The sequence below is a fragment of the Bos indicus genome, chromosome 6 (genome assembly GCF_029378745.1).
Source record: "Bos indicus isolate NIAB-ARS_2022 breed Sahiwal x Tharparkar chromosome 6, NIAB-ARS_B.indTharparkar_mat_pri_1.0, whole genome shotgun sequence".
NCBI lineage: Eukaryota > Metazoa > Chordata > Mammalia > Artiodactyla > Bovidae > Bos > Bos indicus.
Window position 1 is genome coordinate 116,215,890 of NC_091765.1, and position 24,639 is coordinate 116,240,528.

Consider the following 24,639-nt stretch of genomic DNA (forward strand, 5'->3'; position numbering starts at 1 on the left):
GAAACGGCGAGGTCGGCAGGTAACGGCGCCTCCGTCTGTGGGTCTGTGGGAGCCCTCGTGTTGCCACAGCCTCCAGTGGCCATGAGGAGGAGCCGGGGCAGGGGGGCTCTACAGACGGCATGCACGGCGAGGGCGCAGAGCTCACCGCTCTGTGTGGGGGCGTGGGCTTCGCAGGAGGCGATCCAGCCGTGAAACGTGCAGCTCAGCGGTGAGGAGTTAGTCCTTGACGAACTCAGCTCCATTTCTCTCACCATTAATAGACTGTCAAAAATTTCAACGACTGGAAATCCCCGGCCAAGAAGAATTCCATCTCAGGGTCAGATCCTGGCTCTGCCCACCGTCCTCACCTGGAGGACCCGCGCGCAGAGCCTGCTTCCAGGCTGGGCAGCATTCAGGGAGGCCAGGCCTTGTGGGGGAGCATGTGACCCGTGGCACTAACTGTTTATCACAGTTCACGGCCAAGCAGGGCAATGCCAAACTTCAAATACGTGTGTGTCACCAAAGACTAAAATATCTAAATGTGATATCTCAAGCTACTTGTTTTTTTCCTTGGCAAGGAAAAAACCTAGTTTTCAGAGGATTTCTATTTAGCTCTGACTTCACGTGTGGTCCTGTCACAGTGACCCATCTCCCTCAGCACGGCCGCTCCATCTGCAGCCACGTCTCCAAGAACCTGCAGAGGAGACCGAGGTCAGCACAACGGAGCAGCCGTTCCGAGGCACTGGTCCCAGAAGAGCCCCGCAGAACCCCGTGCCAGTTCAGGGGGCGGGGGCCGCAGACACTGAGATGCCCTGGGGTAGAAACCGCATGCCCAGAAGAGAGCAGAGCGAGAACGTAGGCGTGGGGCTCTGCGCGGAAACCTTCCTGGGCAGACATCCCGACACTGTTGCTGGTGGCCCTGGGGAGCAGGGGGCGGGAACGGGTGCCCTCTGCTTGCCCTGCCAGCCACAAGCAGTCTTGTTTTCTCTCTGTATTTGGTAAATGCTGTTGACAACAAGGTAACCCTCCTTGACATGGGACGTTCACAGGCACGGCCACATGCACAGGACAGCCGCCCGCCCGCCTCACCGCAAACGTCTCACCAGGCGCCCTAAAGCCCCACTGCTCCACGCAAGGCCAGCACCGCTCCAGGGCAGCCAGCCCAGGGCCCAGCCAGAGACCCACCGACTCCCGGCTGCCTCCTTGCCTGGTGTGGGAAGCTGCCCTAAACCACTGCCACCGGCTCTGCCGTCAGCTGTCAATCAAGCACCAGTCACCTGCTCTGCAGGGAGACACGCAGCATGTACTGCACAAAATACTAATCGGTAGCAGTAACGATGGGCTTCCCAGTGGCTCAGTGGTAAAGAGCCTGCCTGCCAGTGCAGGAGATGTGGGTTCAGTCCCTGCGTCAGGAGATCCCCTGGAGGAGAGCACGGCAACCCACTCCAATATTCTTGCCAGGACAATCCCATGGACAGAGGAGCCTGGTGGGCTACAGTCCACGGGTCTTGAAGAGTTGGACACGACTGAGTGACTTAGCACAGTGGTAATGACATCAGCCACCCCCTGGCGTGCTCACTGGATGCCAAGACACGTGCTTAAGCGTGTTACACACAACGCCTCCTGGGACTGTCACAGCGTCTCCGGAGGGTGTTTAGACACTCTTGGGTGTAGGTGCCACTCTTAGGGTGCAGCCATGTCACTGGATCACTTGGATGCCAGGCGACAAGCTGAGACCAATTCCAAAGCGGCCTGCTCACACCCTGCCCCACACCACACACTGGCATCTGCCAGGGCAGAACGCCACAGCTCAGGCTACAAAGTGTTGTCCTTTCTCGAGCCTTCCCTCAAAAACCACTCCCCAGGAAGGAGCCTGTGGTCCCGTGGCTAAGACTCTGAACTCCCACAGCAGAGGACCTGCGGTTCCATCCCTGGTCAGGGAACTAGGTCGCATACACTACAAACAAGGACCCTGCCTCCACTACTGAGACCTGGCGCAGACAGAACACGCAAATAAATAAATATTTGAAAATGATAAACGCCCATCCTGTGTGTCTCTTCCTTTTTGATTTTGGAGCTGCTGAAATAGGAGAGCATTTTTATTTGTACTACCTCTGTGCAAAGAGGAAGACACTCTCTCTAGGACCTGGTCTGATGAAAGCTGTCAGTGGTGGTCTGTGAGGAAAGGCAAGGGGACACGGGCACCTTCCCCGTGAAGCGTGTGTGCAGTGCCTTGGAGGCGGGACAGGCCGTCAGAGTCTGAAGGCCATGGCTCATGCGTGCAACAGACGCTCAGGGGTGCCTCCTGATGGCAGGTCTCCTGGACGCAGCAGCACAAGACAGACCTGCTCAGTCAGACGGCAGGCGGGAGCCCAGGGTAGAAGGCTGGGGAACGGAACCGTCTGACCAGTGCAGGGAATGCATCTCAACACGAAGCAGGCCAAGGCGGCTCAGCTGGACTTAACTGTAACAAGCTCACTTCCTCCAGCAGCCACGTAGCAATCAGACCTCCTCCAGCTGCCCCCGTAAGTCCCAGAGTAGCAGCCTGTGCCCCCACCTTCTGCACAACTCATGGTAGGTGGGACCGTCACCCATCAGCCCAGCCTGCTGGGAGCTGATCCTCAGGAGATACTCAACTTGGCTCTGGGCCACAAAAGACAAAGAAGAAAAATCACATCAGAATTGGGATGGAGAAGAGGAAGGTCTTCTCGGAAGTGAGCCAGCCAGGGGGACCGGCCCCAGGATGGGCAACACGGAGCACTCTGAGGACCAGCCAGGGGAAGGGGCTTCTAGAAAGTGGGTGTCTGTGCACTAATTCTGCGTGACGGCAGGAGGGGGCCAGGAAGAAAGGCCCCTGAGAGGGCAGACGCATGAGCAGGGCAGGCAAGATGACGCCAGACAAACTCCGGGAGAGCAAGCCCATCTGAGGAGGACGTGACCTCGGCCACTGACCACGGGAAACACAGAGGGATCAGACAAATATGCTGGACTGATCTGGGGACCAGATTCAGGGAGGATGTGGGCTAGAGGGGAAGGAGTGGGCAGAGCCCTTGGGAACTGAGAAGGCCAGCTAGACGCACCCACTAGGGGACGAGCGCACACGGCCCGCAGGTGGATGCACTGGGCTGAACGCAGGGAGTGGCCTGGGGCGGCCCCGAAGAGTGTCAGCGCTCAGGACCCCAGCTTCTAAAGGTGGAAGAGGGACTGCTGTCCCTAAAACCCAGATTTATGCATCACACAAAATTCCATCCACGGCACTTAATTTTCTCTACTGAATTCTAAGATGAAAAAAGTATTAAAATAAGTACAATTATTTCAGAACATTTGTTATTTTGTTGGAACATCGTCCCCAATCCTCGGAACAACTATCGAAATATCTAAGGACTTTGGAAATGGGTTCCTCTCGTGCTTGTGAGCAGCACGACCAACTTAAATGAAAAGTACTTACCGGAGAGAGAAGAGAACTAAAAAGAAAACCGAGGTCTGCCCCTGATTGGCCATGCTTCCAATGGTGAGGGCGCGGCCCCAGGGATCAGGGCCAGGGCTCCCCACCGGCCCTCCCGCCCCAGCCCCCACGTGGCCCATGAGAGCCGCTCAGGGTGGACAGGCCTCGAGGCCCCGGGAGCCCTGTGCCCCTACCTGTATACAATGCGCTCCCGCTGCAGATCCTCCAAGCCACAGCACAGCTCGGCCGCGTAGAAGATCGCTCTCTGCTCCTCGAAGCCGGGGTCGCCCAGGTTGTGAATGTGAAACTTCAGGTCCCCTCCGTTCATAATGGTTAGCACCAAGCACAGGGACTTTTTGGTTTGGTATGTGTAACATAAGCTAACCTGAGGACAGCAGTGTTGTAGGAAAGAAAATGCAAAAACCTGCTCGTTCATTGGCGATGCACTCTATTTGTGAGCAACAGTCAAACAGTCCGTGTACGTTCACAGTGCGAGCACCGAAACGCGGCCTGCTTTGGGGGAGAAGTGCACCAGCACCATCGCAAACCTCTACCTGATGAAGCGCTAGCAGCTGCTCAGCGCCGAAAGCAGAGAACTTCCCAAGTGCGTGCACGCTCGGTCACGTCCAGCTCTTTGTGACCCCATGGACTGCAGGCCGCCCGGCTCCTCTGTCCATGGAATGTCCCAGGCAAGAATACTGGAGTGGGTTGCCATTTCCTTCTCCAGGGGATCTTCCCCACCCAGGAATCAAACTCGAGTCTCCCACGTCTCTTGCAGCAGCTGGTGGATTCTTTGCTGCTGAGCCACTGGGGGAGCCATGTCTAAGTGACTAGGTGTCAACCTTCACAAAGAACTTGGGGTGGAACTCCTCAAAGCTACATTCTAGCCGTCGAGCACTGGCACCCCACGCTTGCGGACTGTCTGCGCTCGGCATGGGAGTCGGACGCCTCCGGCGGAGCAGAGGGGTGCAGAGCTGCTCAGCTCTCCCAGTGCCTGTGCCGCCAGCCATGCCCTGAAGCTTCGGCACTCTCCTGTGGTCTCGCCGCTCGCTCCTCTGCACACGCAGGGGACACCTCTCAGCCATGCCCAATACTGGTTTTGTGAGCCTCTCTCGTGAAGTGCCTGTTCAAGCTCTTCACCCACTGTCCTGCTGGTCTGCAAGTCAGTTTACACCCGTGAGTACACACATACACGCCCTTCTGGGATTCTGGCTGGGCTGCATTTCACTTGTCTTACGGCCACCATAGTCCTGAGGCTCCCACCCGTGAGCAGGGCACCCCACCGTTTGTTCAGGGCATCTGTAGTTGTGTGTAAATATTGTTTTACAGTTTCCAGTGTAGAAGTCTTGCACATTTCACTGGATTTTTGTCTAGATTCTGATGTTTCTTAATGCTATTGTAAATGGTTTCAATCAAAGTTTTTCAAACTGTTTCATATCTAGTTGGTGCCATATCTAATAACTTGGCCAAATTCTCAACCAGTTATCTAGAGAGTCTTGGACTGCCTTCACACACAGTCATGTTGTGGTGGGGGGTTGGGGAGGGGCTGTGAGGAGGAAGAGGAGATGAACTCCACAGAAGTACCAGTCAGGACCCCCTGAGATTGGCCGTAAGCAGGAAGTAATGAACAGATCAAGGGCAAGGGAAAGTATTTCCAGGATCCTGGCAAGAGGCCAGGAGTACAGAAACCAAAATATTGTATTTCAGTAGAACAAACCATAACTATTATCCATGTCCCTTTTGCAGCGCTAGACTGTAGATTTTGGTGTTTGGAGATAGTTACACAAATATGTTTAAAGCGATGCTAAGATAAGCCCATTTTATCAAAGGTTTTCTTGTAAAGCACGTACAGAAGGCTGACACGTCGCACACACAGCAAACCCTTGCTGTTAAACTAGGTGACAGCTCTGAAGGCCTGTCTGTCTTGGAAGCTTTGTGCCCAGCACGAAGTGCTAACCTCAGAACTGAGAAGTAAATGACACCATGAAGCCTTTTATAAGTTGTCTTTCCCTCTCTTCCTTCAACATGTAATTAGGTGGAGGAAGCAGCTGTGGAGATGAAAACCCGCTACTTAACGCACAGCCTGGACCCAGGACCCCTGGGCTCAGCCCTGACCCATACAGTGAGGGTGGAGTCAGGCCTCACACAACTCGGCTCGCTGGCTGAGGGCGAGTCGTGAACCTGCGCCGTCAGAAAGAGGGTGGAGGTGGACACAGACGAGGCCCGAGTGAGGGGCTGGGCAGAGAAGCGCTTCAAGCCTCTCAACCAGCTGGGGCTTCGGCCAACCGCAGGGTGAGCCCAGCCACTGATGCCACCAGAGAGGGCAGAGGGTCAGCGCCAGACTGGGCAGTGGGGACACGGGCGGATTCATCACAAACCACCTGTTTGAGTCCAGGGAGGGCTGGGCAGGGCAGTGGAGGGCTGCTCCTGCACCTCTCCCCTCAGCGGCGGGACAGTGAACCCCGAGCACACTCGGCTGGGGTGGGCTTGTGTCCAGCAGCACACGCACTGGACAGACGCCACTTGCCCAGCTCGCCATCCCAGGGAGGACAGAGAAGATACTTACTACAAACCTACTGTGCACTTTCTCTAGGATCCTCTTCTCGCTCAGGGCCATGGCCTCCCCTTTCCTCCTCTTTATCCTTTTCTTCTCCAGCTTCTTACAGGCGTACATCTTTCCTGTAGCTCGCACTTGACAGGCACAGACCTAGTTTTTAAAAAAAAAAAGAAAAGACACAACACAACAGTTCATATCCACTTGGCAGTTCTCAGGCTGCCAAGAGAAAAAGAGTGTTCTCCATGACAGTTCCCTCTGGTCAAGAGCAGCGTGGACTCTGTGGGGCCAAGACCATGGCCATCATAGCCGTGGCTGGGTCCCCCTGGGCACTTCCCTCTGACCCTTGGGTCCTTGTTGAAGAAGGGAGCTTATGAACCAAGCACAGTGCCGGCAGAACTCGCTCTGTGAGATCCTGCTGCATCTGCTTAAATATATCTCCCTGTATCTTTCTACTTTCTGTACAAAAACAAAAGTTTCTGACAGTAAATATTCTTGATTACTTTTAAAATTCAAGAATACGTGTATTTCATAGAATCCATAGGCTTTCATACCTTTATTTTACTTAATTAGTTCTTAAAGTAATATTTATATATTACTTCACATTATGAAAACTTCCAAACAAAGGTAAGTGAAGAGAACAGTACAATAAAGCTCCCAGCTTCTAGCCTTCCCTGGTGGCTCAGTGGTAAAGAATCTGCTTGCCAATGCAGGAGCTGTAGGAGACATGAATTCGACCCCTGGGTCAGGAATATCCCCTGGAGGAGGAAGTGGCAACCCACTCCAGTATTCTTGCCTGGAAAATCCCACCGACAGAGGAGCCTGGCGGGCTAGTCCATGCAGTTGCTGAGTCGGACGCAACTGAGCAACTGAACAGCAACCAGCCTTCCAGGTTCCAGGCTATCAACGCAGGCTGTCATGGTTCCTGACTGCCACCTGCCCACACCCCACACCTGCACACACACACGCCACACGCGTGCACAGAGGATTACTTTATTTTTAAAATTTTAATTAAATTAATTTTAAATACTTATTTATTTGGCTCTGCCAGCTCTTAGCTACAGCATGTGGGATCCTTGTTGCATCATGCAGGATCTTGAGGTCAGATCAGATCAGATCAGTCACTCAGTCGTGTCTGACTCTTTGCAACCCCATGAATCGCAGCACGCCAGGCCTCCCTGTCCCTCACCAACTCCCGGAGTTCACTCAGACTCAAGTCCATCGAGTCAGTGATGCCATCCAGCCATCTCATCCTCTGTCATCCCCTTCTCCTCCTGCCCCCAATCCCTCCCAGCATCAGAGTCTTTTCCAATGAGTCAACTCTTCGCATGAGGTGGCCAAAGTACTGGAGTTTCTGGGGTGTGTGCAATCTTGTTCCCTGGCCAGAGGCTGAACCCGGGCCCGCTGCACTGGGAGCATGGAGTCTTAGCCATGGACCACCAGGGAAGTCCCCCAGAGGACTACTTTAAAACTGAATACAAGACATGATACGATTTTATCCATCGCCCAAAATAATTTTGATGGTAAAATATAAACCTCATTGTGAAAAATATTGAAAGTATTAATAAAGACAATGATAAAAAAGCCAGGTTCTAAGATAACTATCACTGATACTGTACTGTATAGGCTTCAAAGTGCCCCCTTTGTACATATATCTGCAAGGATATATAGCTTGCTCCCCCTCAACCTCTGGCTTTTAGGGGAAATTGGGCTTATGTTACAGAACAGATAATATTTTATAACTTTTTCATCTTACTGTGTGACTATCTTCTCAACATTAAACGTTCTACAAATACGTGACTATTCCAAAACGCAGTTCATCATTTTCCAACCACGAAGTCTTGGCACATAGTCTTCGCACATCTCTTTTATCATGCATGCACTGAAGACAAATTCCTTCAGGTGGAGTTGCCAAGTCAGAGAGCGAGAAAGGAGAGGGGGTGGGGTGGCTCTGCAGCCCCTCAGCTGCTCCGCACAGAGATGGTGAAGCAGGGCTCATGAGGCCTCTGCAGGAGACCACCGCGGGCTCCCCGATCGCACAGCTGGAAGTGGAGGCACAGGAGCCTGACCTCAGGGTGCGTGGGTCCCAAGGACGTGCTCTCTCCACCGCCCATCAAGCAGGCAACGCTGCTCACCCAGCCCCTGCCCATTGCACCGGCCTCAGGACCCACCAGGGCTGCCTGGAGGGCTCAGGGCTTAAGTGAAAGCACTGCTGTTGACCAAATGAGACCAAAATGTTGGCCTTTCACACCGCCAGAAGAGGTGCCGGCATTTAGCAAAGGTAAACGCACTGCCAGCATTTGGACTGGAAGGGCCCCAGGCATCTGCCTCAGTCACAGGGGTCTAACTGGCATTCCCGAGAGAAATGGACCACCCACTGACCCCTGCCCCGGGCCTGGCGCAGCGCAGCGCTCCCAGAACACGTCTGTGAAAAACCACAACCGTTTCTCTGTCCTCCCAGCCGTTTGTTTGGGAGCACCAGTCGATGCATTTAAAAAGTGCTGTGAGATCATAAGCAAACCGAGTCTCTTCACGACAGTGAAAACTTGCCGACGTGTTTCTGCTGAGTCCATTGTTAAGACCTCTGTGTGGCCAGACCGCGGGCTTCACTGCTTTGTAGACACAAGAGCCCGGTGCTGGAAGCTTCCTTCCTCTGTCCTCACGAAGTCCGAGCTCCGTCCCTGGAGGCAGTGTGGGGCCGGCGGCATGGACCGAGCGCTCCGGAGGCGCGTCAGGAGATGGACTCCTCGCAGATGCGTCTCCCGCCGAGGGCCCAGCACGCTGGGGTGGGGCTCACAGAGCACCAGGCAGCCTCCAGGGCCACAGCGGGCACCCCACAGGCTCTCCGGAGGCTGGCACACTGACCAGTCCCTCTCGTGGCCACTGCGAGTGATGACAGGAGGCCCCAGCAGTGTGACTCCTCCCGGGCTGGCGCTGGCCATGGCTCTGAACTAGAATTTGGGAGCACACGCCATGTGAATCTCACGCAGACGGTGGCCCGGCTCTGACCCGGCTCTGGGACTTAGGAAGGCTTGAACTCAAAGTGACTGCTCCACACACTCAACGAGGCCGTTAGTGTCTCCTTCAGCTGCTGCAGAGAGCGTGACGGGACTCTGAACACCGACCACAACCGTCTCCAATCCCATTTAAAGACCATCTCTCATGAACCTGTGGGTAGTGTCTTTAGGATTTTCCCCAATTTCCATATTTTCTAACACCTTTCGAAGTAGGTGTAAGGTACATACACATCCAGAGTTGAGTTAAATAAGCATATTCAATAATATTTAACAAAATTTAGTAATATACTCTGTACTAATGTGAACTTCCAGGCTAGTCCTCAGTGATAAGAATGGAATAACAGAAACTCCACCAAATGGAAACAGAACAATCTTTTCAGTCAGGATAACCTTACTAAACTTGAACACTGAAAACATGAACTAAGAACTGAAATGTAAAATCACAAAGATAGTGAATCATTCTCCCCACTGCATCTCTGAATTTTTTAAGAGCATGTACCTTTTGCTCAAAGTTCAATCTTAATTCTCGTGGCTGCTAAAAGTATTCTTAAAATACACAGTAAAGAAATAAATGGATTGGTAGAGTCGATACATTACCTGAACATCTCGCTTTTCCGTGACCCCCTTCGGCTTTTCTAGAAGTACTACTCACAGCTGTCAGGTACGACTTACCTCTCCAAACCCGCCTTTCCCCAGGACTCTGTAGTGCCTAAATGTGCTCTTTGTCACCGGTTGCCTAATTAATGACAAGGGAAAAAGAAAGCCTCAGGTCTCACATCACGTTGCTATTTGGAAAGAGAAAAACCTACCTAGCCGCTGGCCTGGCCTGAGAAGGGGACCCTGGGGAGGGTGCCCAGGACCAGCTGCCTGTGCTCAGAGAGGGGCTCCTCAGCGGGACAGCTTTCAAGAGACAAGCACGCTAACATTTAAAACTGTGAAAACACTGAAGACAGACGCAGAATGATCCTGCTATCCTTACTGACTGAACTAAACACAAGTCTGCGGCCAGCCCACACTAGGAGAGCCCTCTGTGTTCTCTTTGGCACAGCTCCTGGGCCTCTCAGAAGGCTGGGGAGGGAAATGACATTGACAGGGAGCTGCTCTTTGAAGAAAGAGCCTCAAAGGCGGTGTTGACACCGTAGCAAAAGAAACCTGTATGAGCTAGAACTGAAATTTAATAAATCAACAATCATTGTAACAACGCTGGTAGCAGCTAACACAGAGGAGGAGACGGCTGGAAGGCATCACCGACTCAATGGGCGTGAGTCTGGGTGAACTCCGGGAGTTGGTGATGGACAGGGAGGCCTGGCGTGCTGTGATTCACGGGGTAGCAAAGAGTCGGACACGACTGAGTGACTGAGCTGAACTGAACACTTCCTGAGCACGTGTGTTGTGCACCGAGCCCTGTGCTGAGTGTTCCACACTCGTTCCTCCGGTGACTCCAGCGTCCAGGGTGGTGGTGGTGGTTTAGTCACCAAGCCATGTCGGACTCTCTGTGACCCCATGGACTGTAGCCCACCAGGCTCCTCTTGTCCACGGGATTTCCAAGAATACTGGAGTGGGCTGCTATTTCCTTCTCCAGGGGGTAGGTCACCCAAAGCCCATGCAGGCCACGTCACTGAGGACACACAGCTAGTAGGCGTCTGGGTAGCGGCTGAGATGGCAAAGAGCCGAGCGCCACGTCGGGTTCTGTCTCTGTGAACCCAGGACACGGTTTACTGTCTCACGGTGGCACCAGCAGGGCTAACTGTCATTTTAACAAGAGGAAACAGGGCCCACTGGATCAGAAGAAATTGTACAATATTAATAATAAGATTTCCAATAGTATTTTGACAGAAAGGTATACATCAGTCAGAATGCAAATGGAAGTCACGATTTGTTCACTGAATGTCAGAGGAGAACATACCTTTCCAGCCATTTCCACTGTAAAAATCGAGAAAAATATGCACTTTCTTGGTATTCTTCAAATGCTTCTTCACTTAAATGGTCATGGACAATTCTAGAAAGAGATTTTATGCAACTATGTACATCTGGCTGCAGTACAAAATGAAGACAACTCTGTGATTTAATGCATGAGTGAGCGCAGGATACGGGAAAATGAATCATTACCCACAATTCAGTATATTGAATTTTGCAACTACAGAATCTCACACTAGTTTCCAATGCTACCAGTGAAAACATGAACGCAAGAATTCAAAAGAAATAAAACCAATTTACCTTCCTAAAATCAGAGGTACTTTTTAAGTATTAGAATATCAGTGAAGTAATTACTTGATAAAAATAATCTTCCAGTAGAAAAACAATAGTTTAAAATATACTCAAGGTGTGTGTGTGTGTGTGCGCGCGCGTGCATATGTGTGCCTGCACACATGGAGGCACATGTATTTCAGGAAGGAATGTAAACAGTTTGCAATTAATATTGGTGTAAATGTATAAGTGATAACAGTCATAGGGTAGAAACTGTTAATATGTGACGTCACCTTTTTTTTAAATATTAAAAATAAAGCTCTCGAGGACTTCCCTGGCGGTACAGTGGTTAAGAATCTGCCGGCCAGCGCAGGGGGCATGGGTCCGACCCCTGGTCCCGGAAGGTCCCACACGCCGCAGGGCAACTAAGCCCGTGAGCCACAGCACGGAGCCCACTGCACTGCTGAGCCCGGGTGCCTAGAGCCCGTGCTCCACACAAGGGAGGCCAGCACCGCGAGAAGCCGGGGCGCCACAACGAGGAGCAGCCGCCTCCCCGCAGCTAGAGCAAAGCCCCGCGCAGCAAGGCCCAGCGAACCAAAGACAATAACACAATTAGCCAATCAGAGCACTCGATACATCGTTTGATGCTACACGTTTCTTGAAGAAATCTTCTGCAATGAGCCCTGCCTCTTAGGTTTATTTATGACTCTGTGATAGTAGGAGTACAATTGGTCCTTGGGGAGTAGGTGAGGAACAGGACGCAGCCTGCCCTTTAAAACGGCGCTGCAGTGGATCAGCATCTATGCAGCTGACGCTGGAGGGACCATCCACAGCCCGTCCTGACGACCCTGACCGCTCAGTCAAGGACACAGGTGAGTCGGTGGCGTCCAGCTTGGGACGGGGGTGGCCAGGGCCCTGCGGCTGCAGCGCACTAATCCTGGGTGGGGAGCAGACGGAGCCCTCCTGAGCCGCAGTGGAGTCACCGACAGAGAGAGAGGAAGCCATCCCCTGGGCGTGGTGGAGTTTAACCGGGAGTGACCACAGCCTATCTGAGAACTGCTAGTAGGTCGTGAGTGAGGAGGCTGTGAGAATAATCCCAGCACCATACTGGTTTCAGACTTCTGAGCAAATCACTTGATTTGCTTCCCTTTATTTTGTACAAAGAGGTTATTCAGATGTTCCTGGATTGACTGATGTTATAGCACAGCACTTCTCAACTTGTGTTCTGAGGCTCCCTACTTCCGAGACCCTGGAGAGGGAATCGGGGCTTTCCTGGTGGTTCAGCTGGTAAAGAATCCGCCTGCAGTGCAGAGGACCTGGGTTTGATCCCTGGGTTGGGAAGATCCCCTGGAGAAGGAAAGGCTACCCACTCTACTATTCTGGCCTGGAGAATTCCATGGATTATGTAGTCCATGGGGTCGCAAAGAGTCAGACATGACTGAGTGACTTTCACTTTAGAGGGAGTTCAGTAATGACATGTGTTTATAAATGCACTAAGTCATCCGTTAGCGTCTTAAACTCTCATTCTCACGGAAGGGCTTACCAGAGGCCACAGGCCAGGGGACCACGTCACTGCTCTGCAGGACAGCAGAACATCGGTGCCGTCACATCCCACATCAACACGAACTCCGTCAGTGACACTGGGTGCTGAGAGGCTGCCACTGCAGTCCTAGAACTAAGCCTGTCCCGGAGGCCGGGCCCTCACACCCCCACGTGTGAGTAGGGGTGGCCCTGCCCTGGGGCTCCTGTCCCTGGCGAGCACGTGGGCAGCTCAGCTCCAAACACCTGTGACCAGTCAGGATTCTAACACCATCGGCTCAGTTAATCCCCTTTATAAAGGTCCCTCGGTGTCTCCGTGAAAGAACACAAACACTGCCTGATTCTAACTCGTTTGTGTGTTTCACGGTCTGTATAAATTAGTAAGGTCAACGGCTAAGTCAGCTTCCCAGGATGTCAACTTTACTTCCCAATACTCCTTGCCTCAAAGCAGCAGACTCTGCGCCACTGCCCTAGCCTGGCACATGAACCCACCGCACACAATCTGTGAATTCATGACACTGAAAACCGCACATCAGCTCATCACTGGTTTCTGATGTGTTCATCTTCACACTCCCACTAACCGTCACGTGCGGACTCTCACCAGAGCTTCGTGTGGGAAGCCGAGAGGACCCACTTAGCTCACTACGCAGGATGAGGATTCTGGGAACCAAACTGAGAAGGGAGGGCTTGGGGGAAATAAAGGCCATGACAAGACAGGGATGAGGCAGAATAATAAGAACCCAAACTCCTAGAGGCCACACGATGTTGTGCTGCCATCTCCAGTGCCGATGCCACGTGCAGTGGATGGTAAATGACAGTTAATAAACATGTAGGAGTGGACAGCCACCTGTCAAATGAACTAACCAAACAGATGTCGGAATACCAACACCTGTTTAAAGATTATCAGCTGTTATGTCCATCTCTTGAAGTTTCTGCACAGAGAAGGCAGAATTTCGGACCAGTCTCTTCAGTCATGAGCAACTCCCACGGTTTTCAACATCAGAACAGAGTTTCAACAGCAGAAGCAGGAAGGGCAAAGAAGGAGCCTCTCTGGGGTGTTCAGACACTCGGCCCTGCTAACAGCCTGCCCTCAGCTCCGGGCTCCTGGGTCAGCCTCACCTTATGGCCGCCACAGGGAGCAGACTCCCGTCCCGACAGGGCAGGGCTCAGCAGGCGCGTGTTGAGGGAATGACTGACACCCGTCTGCTTACAAACGACTCCACGCCTGGGGCCAGGTCACTTCAGCTACCACTCTTTCCTCCTGAGCACGCGAGGAAGCTGAACTCAGGTGACTGCTTGGACTCGGGATGTTCCTGTCCTGACTGCAAAGGTCTGCATAAGAGATATTTTCAGTGCCCGCTCTATGGGGCTAGGCAGAGGGGCCGGGCAGGCAGCAAAGCCACGCTCGCGACCTGGCGCTTCAGGGTGCCCCTGTGCATGTGTGGTCGTCACTCCTCATCCGCCTGACGGTGGAGGGGACCGCCCTAATCCAACGAGGACACGCCCCCGCGCAGAGGCTGCGGGACCCCGGCCCTGGCAGAGCCCCCGGCCGCGTGCACCCACTCACCTGGTGCACTCCTCGAAGATGTCTTTGGATGGGTCCTCCCACAGTCTCTGCCTGCACTTGAGCACCACGTGTTCAGGTATTTCTGGTAGAGGGGCTGGCGAACCCTTCAGACGGCACAAACCAAATGCGACAGTTAGTGATTTCATGAATGACCAGCTGGAGGCAGAATCTCGTGCTTATTGACAACAGCCACACCGTGAAGGGGATGAAGGGACGGTCCGGGCGCCCCCTCTGCCCCCACCAGCCTCGCTGTCTGGAGTGCCGTGTCAGCTGCCTCTTCCAGCCATCCCCTGCAAGCCCCAAAGACACCTGTACAGGCATGTGCGCAGCATGGTCCCCGACGCTGGAGGCACAGGAGCCACCCAAGTGCCCAGCAGTGGGGGATGCAAACTCAGACACCGATATTGTTCAGCCTCAAAAAAGAAAGGAATTCTAAGACCTGTTACCACATGGAGGAACCTTAAGGACACTACGCTAAGTGACATAAGCCAGTCTCAAAAAGAAATATACTGTATGATTCTCCTTACATGAGGTCCCTGGACTAGTCAGATTCACAGACAGAAAGCAGATGGTAGGGGGCCAGGGGCTGCGGGCAGGGGCAGTGGGAGTTAGTGTTTAATGGGGACAGAGCCACAGTTGTGCAAGATGAAAACCGTCCAGGAGACGGGCGGTGGTTGACGGTCTGCACGTCAGTATGAACGCACTTAACTCTACTGAACTGTACGCCTCGAAATGGTTACGATGGGAAATTTGGTTTTTTTTTAAATCACAATTGAAAATGTAAACACACACACTCAGAAACAAACACATCTTCCCCCCTCACAGAAAAGGGATAAATACATGTATAGCGCGGTAGGTATATGCTGACACCCACAGAGCTACCCTGCTTCCTCAATGACTGCATGGCTTCTAGAGAATGGGCTTCTGCCCCCTCAACAGTTCGTTGCCAGTTCTCGCCACGGCAAACATCACTGCTGTGAACGTTTTCCACAGCTGTGTTTTATAAGGTAGATTCCTAGAGGGAGAAATACTAGCTCAAAAGATACACACATTTAAAACACTGGTATTTATTGCAAAACTGCTCTGCAAAAAGGCTCTAGGAGTCTATATTCTCAACAACATCCCCACACACCAGCTCTCCCCTCTCCTGACCCTCACGAAGAGGATTCTGGAAAAAGAAAACACACAGCAAAACTGCTGTCCTGATTTATTGAAAAAAAATACACAGATCACATTCAACTGTACATTGAACTTACTGATTTCTGGCTGTGGGGTAGCTGAATAATCACAATACAACTTTTTGTTTTCTACAAATCAAAGTTCATTATCAAAGATGCTGAACTGCTGCTGCTGCTGCCGCTGCTAAGTCATGTCAGTCATGTCCAACTCTGTGCGACCCCAGAGATGGCAGCCCACCAGGCTCCCCCGTCTCTGGGATTCTCCAGGCAAGAACACTGGAGTGGGTTGCCACTTCCTTCTCCAATGCATGAAAGTGAAAAATGAAAGTGAAGTCGCTCACTCGTGCCCAACTCGTCATGTCTGACTCGTAGTGACCCCATAGACTGCAGCTAACCAGGCTCCTCCATCCATGGGAATCTCCAGGCAAGAGTACTGGAGTGGGGTGCCATTTGCCTTCTCTGCTGAACTCCTGGTAGACATATATAAGAAGTAAACTCACATTTCCCCCCAAAACCAATAATACTGTTATAACTAATAATGATTAATAGCTGTCATTCAAATTGCCTAAAACAAGTGATGCATTATGTCATTTAGCCTCATAACAACCTGATGGAAGAGGCTTGACAAACTACGGAACGTTCTGGTGCAGCCACAGAAACAGCAGTGGAGCCTCACCTGAGCAGTGTGCCCCCAAGGCTACTTTCTTCCTACACGGAGAGGCTACGATGAGGGTAAACAAGTTTGGTCACTCACTGACTCATCAAATGCGCATTGTTCCAGGCACGGGGTCAAACAGAAAACAAGACAAAATTTCCAGCAGACAAAGCCATTAAATTCCAACACTTGTCTCAAAAATACACGTTTTACAGAAATAGCTCTTAGGGTTTTCCATAGTATTATTTCCCCTCCAAAGGTCTCAATTTCCTAAAGCTAAATTAAACAGCAGGTTAATTCTATGAAGACTATTTAATGACTTACTCCAAATAGAGATCCTTCCTTCAGTGTCTTAGAAAACACACTAACAGAAATCTATTTCCACAGGAAGGAAAAGCAATGCTCAGATCCCCCATGAGCAGAGACATGAGGCAAGCTAAGTGCAGCAAGCTAAGGATGGGACCACTGGCCTGATACCAAACACAAGGAAAGCGGAATAGAGATTCCTTCTGCGGCTTTAAATTAAGGAACAATACTTATTTTTCAGGAAAGGTAATTGCCAGTGAAAATTTACCAAAGGACCCAGTGCCTTACTTTTTAAAGTTCTGGACAATGAGAACTCTGATGGGAAAGTCCACCAGTGGGGACGGAGAGGGGGTAGATTTTGCAGATATATGCTTATTATCCTCTGTTAAAAACACAAACCTGCATTATTTTTAAACTCGGGCTGTCTTCTACTGTTGGACTCCAAGAGCTGCTTACGCATCTTGGGTGCCCGATCCGAGTCTGACACTGGCCTGCTCGTATGTCCCCCACTCTCTTCCGCCTCTCTTCTTCACGGTGCTCTTTGAAGCACTGTACTTTGATGAAGTCCAGTTTATCTGTTGTTTTCTTTTGTTGCTGTCCTTTCAATGTCACATGAGAACCCACCGTCTAAATTGAGGTCGTGAAGCTTCACACCTGAAGTTCTACAGCTAAGAGTCACGCCTGAGAGGCTTCCTCTAGGAGCAGTACGGTGTTCACAGTCAAGTTACTTTTTGTATACAGTATTAAATAAGGGTCCAACTTCCTTCTTCTGCACATGGGTACCCGGCTGTCCCGGCACCATTTATGGAAAAGACTCTCCTTTCCCCGAATGAATAGTCCTGGCAGCCTTAAGTCAACTGACAGCTTCCAGACTCTCAGTTCTGTTCTGTTGATCTATATGTCTGTCCTCATGCCAGGACCATACTGTCCTGTAGCTTTGTAGTAAGTTTTGAAATTGAGAGGTGTTAAGTCCTCCAACTTTGCTTTTTAAGATTGTTGTAACTATTCATGACCCTTTCAGTATGTGTATGGATTCTAAGATCTACTTGTTAATTAATTAACTTGTGAACGCAGGATGTCTTTCCATTTTATTACAGTTCTGCTTTACTTTCTTCCAATGATGTTTTGAAGTTTTCAGTGTGTTAAATGTTGCACTTCTTTTGTTATAAACAATTACTGCTAACTCATCTACTCTTTTTTATGCTATTGTAAATGGAGTTGATTTAATTTCATTTTTGGACTTTAAATGATAGTGTATAGAAACACAATAGAAGTTTGTTTAGTGATCTAGTATCCTGCAAGCTTGCTGAATTCATTTACTAGCTCTCGCAGCTTTCTTTCTCCCTAATGTGTATAAATACTCAGGATGTCCTATATACGACTGCTCCAATCTGAATGTGTGCCCCAAATATGTATGTTGAATTCCTAACCCCCAAAGTGATGATACTGGGAGGCAGAGCCTTGGGAGATGCTTAGATCAAGAGGATGGAGCTCCTGTGAGTGGGGCTGGAGCCCTAATAGTGGAGGTTCCAGAGACACCTCACACCTCTTCCACCACTTAAGGACACAGCAAGGAGGTGCTGGCTATCAGCTTCCAGATGTGTGAGCAATAAATTCCTGTTGTTTGTAAGCCATCCTGGAGTGTGAGGTCAAGTGGGCCTTAGGAAGCATTACTATGAACAAAACTAGAAGTGATGGAACTCCAGCTGAGTTATTTCAAATCTTAATAGATGATGCTATGAAAGTGCTGCACTCAATATGCCAGCAAATTTGGAAAACTCAGCAGTAGCCACAGGACTGGAAAAGGTCAGTTTTCATTCCATTCCCCAAAAAAGGGCAATGCCAAAGAATGTTCAAACTACCACACAGTTGCACTCATCTCACACACTAGCAAAGTAATGTTCAAAATTCTCCACAAGAGGCTTCAACAGTATATGAACAGAGAACTTCCAGATGTACAAGCAGGATTTAGAAAAGGCAGAGGAATCAGAGATCAAATTGACAACATCCGCTGGATCACAGAAAAAGCAAGAGAATTCCAGAAAAACATCTACTTCCGCTGAATTGACTATACTAAAGCCTTTGACTGTGTGGATCACAACAAAATGTGGAAAATTCTTACACAGATGGGAATACCAGACCACTTTTACCTGCCTCCTAAGAAATCTGTATGCAGGTCAAGAAGCAACAGTTAGAACCAGACATGGAACAACAGACTGGTTCCAAATTGGGAAAAGAGTATGTCAAGGCTGTATACTGTCACCATGCTTGTGTAACTTATATGCAGAGTAAATCATGCGAAATGCCAGGCTGGATGAAGCACAAGCTGGAATCAAGATTGCCCAGAGAAATATCAATAACCTCAGATATGCAGATGACACCACCCTAATGGCAAAAAGCAAAGAGGAACTAAAGAGCCTCTTGATGAAGGTGAAAGAGGAGAGTAGAAAAGCTGGCTTAAAGCTCAAAGTTCAAAAAAGTAAGATCATGGCAACCGGTCCCTTCACTTCATGGCAAAGAGAAGGGGAAAAAGTGGAAACGGTGACAGACTTTATTTTCTTGGCTCCAAAATCACTGTGGATGGTGACTGTAGCCATGAAATTAAAAGACACTTGCTCCTTGGAAGAAAAGCTATAATAAACGTAGACAGCATACTAAAACACAGAGATATCACTTTGTTGACAAAAAGTCTGTATAGCCAAAGGCCATGGTTTTTCCAGTAGTCACATACAGATGTGAGAGTTGGACCATCAGGAAGGCTAAGCATGAAAGAACTGAACTGTGGTGCTGGAGAAGACTCTTGAGAGCCCCTTGGACAGCAAGGACATCAAACCAGTCAATCCTGAAGGAGATCGACCCTAAATATTCATTGGAAGGACTGATGCTGAAGCTTGATCTCCAATACTCTGGACACCTGATGTGAAGAGCTGACATTGGAGAAGACCCTTATGCTGGGAAAGATTGAGGCAGGATAAGGGGCTGACAGAGGATGAGATGGCTGGATGGCACATGAGTGTGGGCAAACTCCCGGAGATAATGAAGGACGGGGAAGCCTGGCAGCTTGCTATTCATGGGTCGCAGAGAGTCAGACCCGACTGAGCGACTGAACGGCAGCAGAAGCAGGCACCGCTGCCCCTCCCACTTCCATACTTGTTGTGTCGACCAGGGCAACTCTTCACACTGCACCTTTCTCCTTGACAACTTCCCTTGCTATTTTAGTTTTTCTTCAGAGAAGGTAAGGAAGAAAAAAGAAATTAATAAAAAAGATTTAAAAGCTACATAAATGCAACCTCTCTTCTACAGCTCTCAGTGGAACGTCTAGTGGGCACAAAGATATTCCCACAGTGAGAGAGTGGCAGAGATGGTTCAGACCCAAATGGGCTTTGACTCCAAAGTAAAATGGAGTCATTTCATTACTTACTTATTCCAACGAAGTAAACATGGCTATGTGCTCTAATTATTTAAGTCATTTACAAATCTTTATGCTAAAGAAGGGAACGCACCTTTCCCCCGAAGAACTTGTCCAAGACCAGGAGCCCACAGTGTCTTCGGTCCTCATCAGCGGCCACTTCATATTCTGCCTGATTGCAGAGACAACAGAAAAGAAAAACGTTAGTTAAGCTTCTTTGTGGACTTTTTAAGGTTTCAAAAATCCTCTGACTTGTGGAATTGACTTGGTGCCTTGAGAACCAGTGAGCAGCTCTTTTGATCAAGTATCTGCAGCTCTTCTTTGGAAAACTGATGGCCATGAGGGGAAAAACCGGTCTGTTTTTAAAGGATCAATAATGTAGTAGGCTTCCCTTGTAGCTCAGTCGGTAAAGAATATGCCTGCAGTGCAGGAGACCTGGGTTCAATCCCTGGGTCGGGAAGATCCCCTGGAGAAGGAAATGGCAACCCACTCCAGTATCCTTGCCTGGAAAATCTCATGAACAGAAGAGCCTGGTGGGCTGCAGTCCATGGGGTTGCAAAGAGTCAGGCACGACTGGGCAACTAACACAGTGTAGTAAGGAACACGTGCACAGTGCTCCCTGTATCCTACTGCATTTTCAGCCCTTAAGTGTGGCCAAATAGAACGGAGTAAGATGAACAACTTGGGCTGGCCTAGGCAACGGTGTTTCAGGAAAGCCCAAGAGGCACTCAGACACCTGTGTGCAGTGCTCCCAAGGAAGTCAGTCCGCAACACCTGAGCAGGAGCCATTCACACACACGTGTCAGGGATCAACCGGAGGGCAGGCGACAGCACCCAGGCCAGAAAATGAAGTCACAGGCAGCACCTGATCAGTATCTAAACACCCATCGAGGATGAGCAAGGAACAAGGAATGGGAAGACAGAGAGGAGAGAGAGAGACAAGAGGGAGATTGCCAAGGCCGAGATAAGAGAATTTCAACAAGTTGTTCCGCAGAGTCCCCAGCCAGGCAGACAGGAGGATGCAGAGGCCTCACGAAGCCCAGGTTCTGCAAGTGGGGCCCTGAAGAGCAGTGAAGCCGAAAGCCAGATGGAGTTGAGAGAGGTGGGGAACGAAGACCCAGGGAAGCTGCTCTACTGAATGCACAGAGAGGACTCCAGGATGGAGGGCTTGTGCCAGCAAACAGCCTCCTCCCTCGCACTCTGCTCAGGCCTGGCACAGGGGCCGTGGCCTCGGCTGGCTGCCCTCCCAGAGCCGACTTCACCCTCTCAATTCAGGGCATCACACTCACCAGCACACTGGCTGGCACACTGTTTATGCAAAGACTGCTCGACTCAAGCTCCAGGAGCTCCAGATACGACACAACGGGCAATCGATGGGAGAGAAAGTGCTGCGACTCTGTTCACGCACGGACTGCTCAACTCAAGTTCCAGGAGTTCTGGATGCAATACAATGGACAACTGATGGGAGAGCAAGTGTTATGACTCCGTGATGGCCTCTGACGTGCCAACCAGACGGGTGGCCAACTCTAGGTACTCAAACACTAACCCAGTGTTGCTGGGAGAGAAAGTGTTGTGACTCCATGATGGCCTCTGACGTGCCAACCAGATGGGTGGCCGTCTGCAGGTGCTCAAACACTAACCCGGTGTTGCTGGGTGTTTGTAGATGTGGCCAAGTCTCTCTCAGTTGACTTCAATCCCAGGTAATCTGGGAGGGCCTTGTTCAACCAGCGCAAAGGCCTTTCAAGCAGAGCTGAGGCTTCCTCGAGAAGTTCTGCCTGAGGAGAGCAGTTTCACCCCACTGCTGGAGAGTCCTGTCCTGCCCTTCCTGATGGTCTGAGCAACGGATTTCCCACTTCCAGCCAGATCACACCGTCATGTATGCTGATTCCTTGCAATAAATCTCTCAGCCTATCTGTTACCGTTTCCATGTCTTTCCTTGGCCCCTGACTGATATAATTCATTCAACAAACACTGACACCGGAACAGAGCGAAAAACCATGTCAGCGGCCAGGAGAAGGAAATGGATAAGATGCCATCTGTCCACTCAAGGAGCTCAAAGAACCTGGCATCACCCATACAAGGAGAGACGGAGCCACAGTGATGCCTGGTGGCATACGCTGGTGTGGCTTATGCACCACAAGGCTACCATCGAAAGACTAATCCTGCTGCCACAGCCAGCAAGCCAGGCATCTAGAAGCTAAAGGGGTCACGATTCATCGGAAGACTCGGATGCACACCTGAAACTAATGCAGCGTTTGCATCGACTACAGGCCAGGACAAAAGAGAGAGTTTAAAAAAGGGAGCACGCATGCTCAGCCACTTCAGTTGTGTCCAACTCTGCACAACCATAAGGGCCCATGAACTGCTGGGCTCCCCTGCCCATGGGACTGCCCAGGTAAGAACATAGGAGTGAGCTGCCACGCCCATGAACTGCTGGGCTCCCCTGCCCATGGGACTGCCCAGGTAAGAACACTGGAGTGAGCTGCCACGCCCATGAACTGCTGGGCTCCCCTGCCCATGGGACTGCCCAGGTAAGAACATAGGAGTGAGCTGCCACGCCCATGAACTGCTGGGCTCCCCTGCCCATGGGACTGCCCAGGTAAGAACACTGGAGTGAGCTGCCACGCCTTGCTCCAGGGGATCTTCTCGACCCAGGGATGGAACCCATGTCCCCTATGTCTCCTGCACTGGCAGGCAGGTTGTTCCTTACCACTAGTGCCATCTGAGAAGCCTTCAAAAGGAAGCTCTGACTGCCTCCCTCACAGCCATCTCTCAGCCCAGTCCAGGCACCAGAGAGGAGAGCCGGGGAGCTCCCAGAGCACGAGCAAACAACAAAACAGGCAAGGCCCCACACGGTTTTCCGAAAGAATACATATAGGTACGTATTTCTAAAAAGCTAAGTCAAGGGGGAAGAAATGACTAAAATCCCCATGATATAGGCTAGTCCTCTGCATACAGTATGGAGTCAATACACATTTGCTCATGTGACTGGGACAGGCCAAAGCAGCGAGGGAAGTGTCATAATCTGGGCACAACTCCCAACTGTCCATTAAGCCGCTTCTGAATTTTATAGTGTTGAAGCTTCTAGTCTTGCCGGTGCTATCTATATGGTTTCAGAAACACAACATCTCCTAACCTAGAAGGAAATCAGGGTGAACGTCGAGCTGGAGACACAGAGATGTCAGGCAGACTTAGAAGGACGGTCAACTCCATTCACTGTGACCCTGCTTCCTGCGCTGGCTTCTTCCCTGTGCGTGCTCTGGGTGGAAGCGTCTCCAAGCACTCAGGGCGCCTGGAGGAGGCGGCTCTCAAGCGCTGCCTTCACCAGCTCTTTAGCCTTCTTGCAAGGGAAAGCAGCACGCTTCAAAGCTACATCGTAAACACCTTTGACTCTCCGAAGCTTGGGAAGCAATCTGTATGAACTACAACTTTATCCACTTTAACCCAACAGGGCGCACCGCCAGGACCGCTAGTCTCTGTGCCCTCACCGCGCTGCAGGGTCTGATCGCCTGAGAGAGCCCTCAAGCGAGTTTTCCATTTTTTTGAAAAGCCCGGGCTCGGGCGGCTCAACGCGGCGATAAATCACTCACCACTGCATCCAGGAACTCAATCCGCCTCTTCAGATCCCCTTTCGTGTTGCAGAACTGCCTGAAGAGGAGTCTTCCGATCGGCTGCTTGTCACAGAGGCTGCTGTAGTCCTTCTCTGGGTGAAGAGAAGACAACACACACAAGCTTTTCTGAACCTCACTACTTTTACCTGACACAGTGCACAGCAGAAACAGCACTCGCAGTGTTATTGTTGAGACCACAGTTTTGTTTACTAGTTCACACTGGGTTATCACGGATATTTAAAATTAAAGTGCCAAAGGCAGTTGGAAGAACAGATGAAGAAAGGTGTGTGGAGACGGACTGGGAATTCCCTGCTCCCCACCAGAGGAAAGGGGGGGTTCCCTGGGGAACCCAGGGGCAGGAAAGGGCGCTGGGTCGGTCCTCCCACGACTCCACCCACTCCGTGTGTTAGGCACAAATTACACGCATGTGAAATTCATCACAGGAACATACTACTTTAGATTTTTGAAAACTTTTTTGTTTTGATACATTTCTATTCTTTCACAAGTTAACAAATATATTTTTAACGATTTTTTAACCGTTTTTTTTTGCTCTCTGGTGGGATAATATATTGTATACCTTACCTTACCCCAAACACTCATATTATCTTGAGAACAAGGCACTAAAATTTGGCAAAAGTGTCACAAGGACTATAAGGCAAAATCCTATGTTCAAAATAGGTCGATTTAAACTTCAGCAAGAAAATCAGTTGCTCTTTTAGCAGTGGCTCTGAACTTGAGCATAATTATGTTCAGATATTCCTATGGCTCAGATGGTAAAGAATGTGCCTGCAAAGCAGGAGATCTGGGTTCGATCCCTGGGTCGGGAAAATCCCCTGGAGAAGCGTATGGCAACCCACTCCCATATTCTTGCCTAGAGAATCCCATGGACAGAGAGTCAGACAGAACTAAGCAACACCTTCACTTTTTTCACATTCCTAAACCAGCTATAAAGGTGAAGAATTAAGTGAAACTCATGAAAATCAAGCAGGCCCTAACAAACTCCTCAACTGAAGGGTTTATTAATGCCAGGTATAAGTAGGAACGAAATCCTGTTTAGATCACTGAGTCTGCATGTGGGGAATGCAGCCAAGGATATAAAACCATGTTTCCCATTGCACAACTGCTTGTTTCAACAAATGTCAGCAGCAGTTTGGCAAAAATTCTGCCACCCACTTTATCCAACTCAGCTACC

The 24,639-nt window shown here is 50.5% G+C and overlaps 1 protein-coding gene across 12 annotated transcripts in view; it reads right to left on the reverse strand.

Annotated features, from left to right (window-relative positions):
• Nucleotides 1–24,639, reverse strand: part of GRK4 (G protein-coupled receptor kinase 4) — a 57,360-nt gene that overhangs the window by 12,302 nt on the left and 20,419 nt on the right. For 9 of the 12 annotated variants that reach the window (XM_070790941.1, XM_070790947.1, XM_070790935.1 and 6 more), the window contains 7 exons: nucleotides 23,427–23,539; nucleotides 19,931–20,008; nucleotides 14,289–14,392; nucleotides 10,902–10,994; nucleotides 9,668–9,731; nucleotides 5,991–6,131; nucleotides 3,619–3,848 (listed from right to left, as the gene is read on the reverse strand). In XM_070790941.1, coding sequence (XP_070647042.1) covers nucleotides 3,619–3,848; nucleotides 5,991–6,131; nucleotides 9,668–9,731; nucleotides 10,902–10,994; nucleotides 14,289–14,392; nucleotides 19,931–20,008; nucleotides 23,427–23,539 — 823 coding nt within the window. The remainder of the gene's footprint in view (nucleotides 1–3,618; nucleotides 3,849–5,990; nucleotides 6,132–9,667; nucleotides 9,732–10,901; nucleotides 10,995–14,288; nucleotides 14,393–19,930; nucleotides 20,009–23,426; nucleotides 23,540–24,639) is intronic. The other 3 variants (XM_070790940.1, XM_070790944.1, XM_070790942.1) reach the window with 3 other exon arrangements.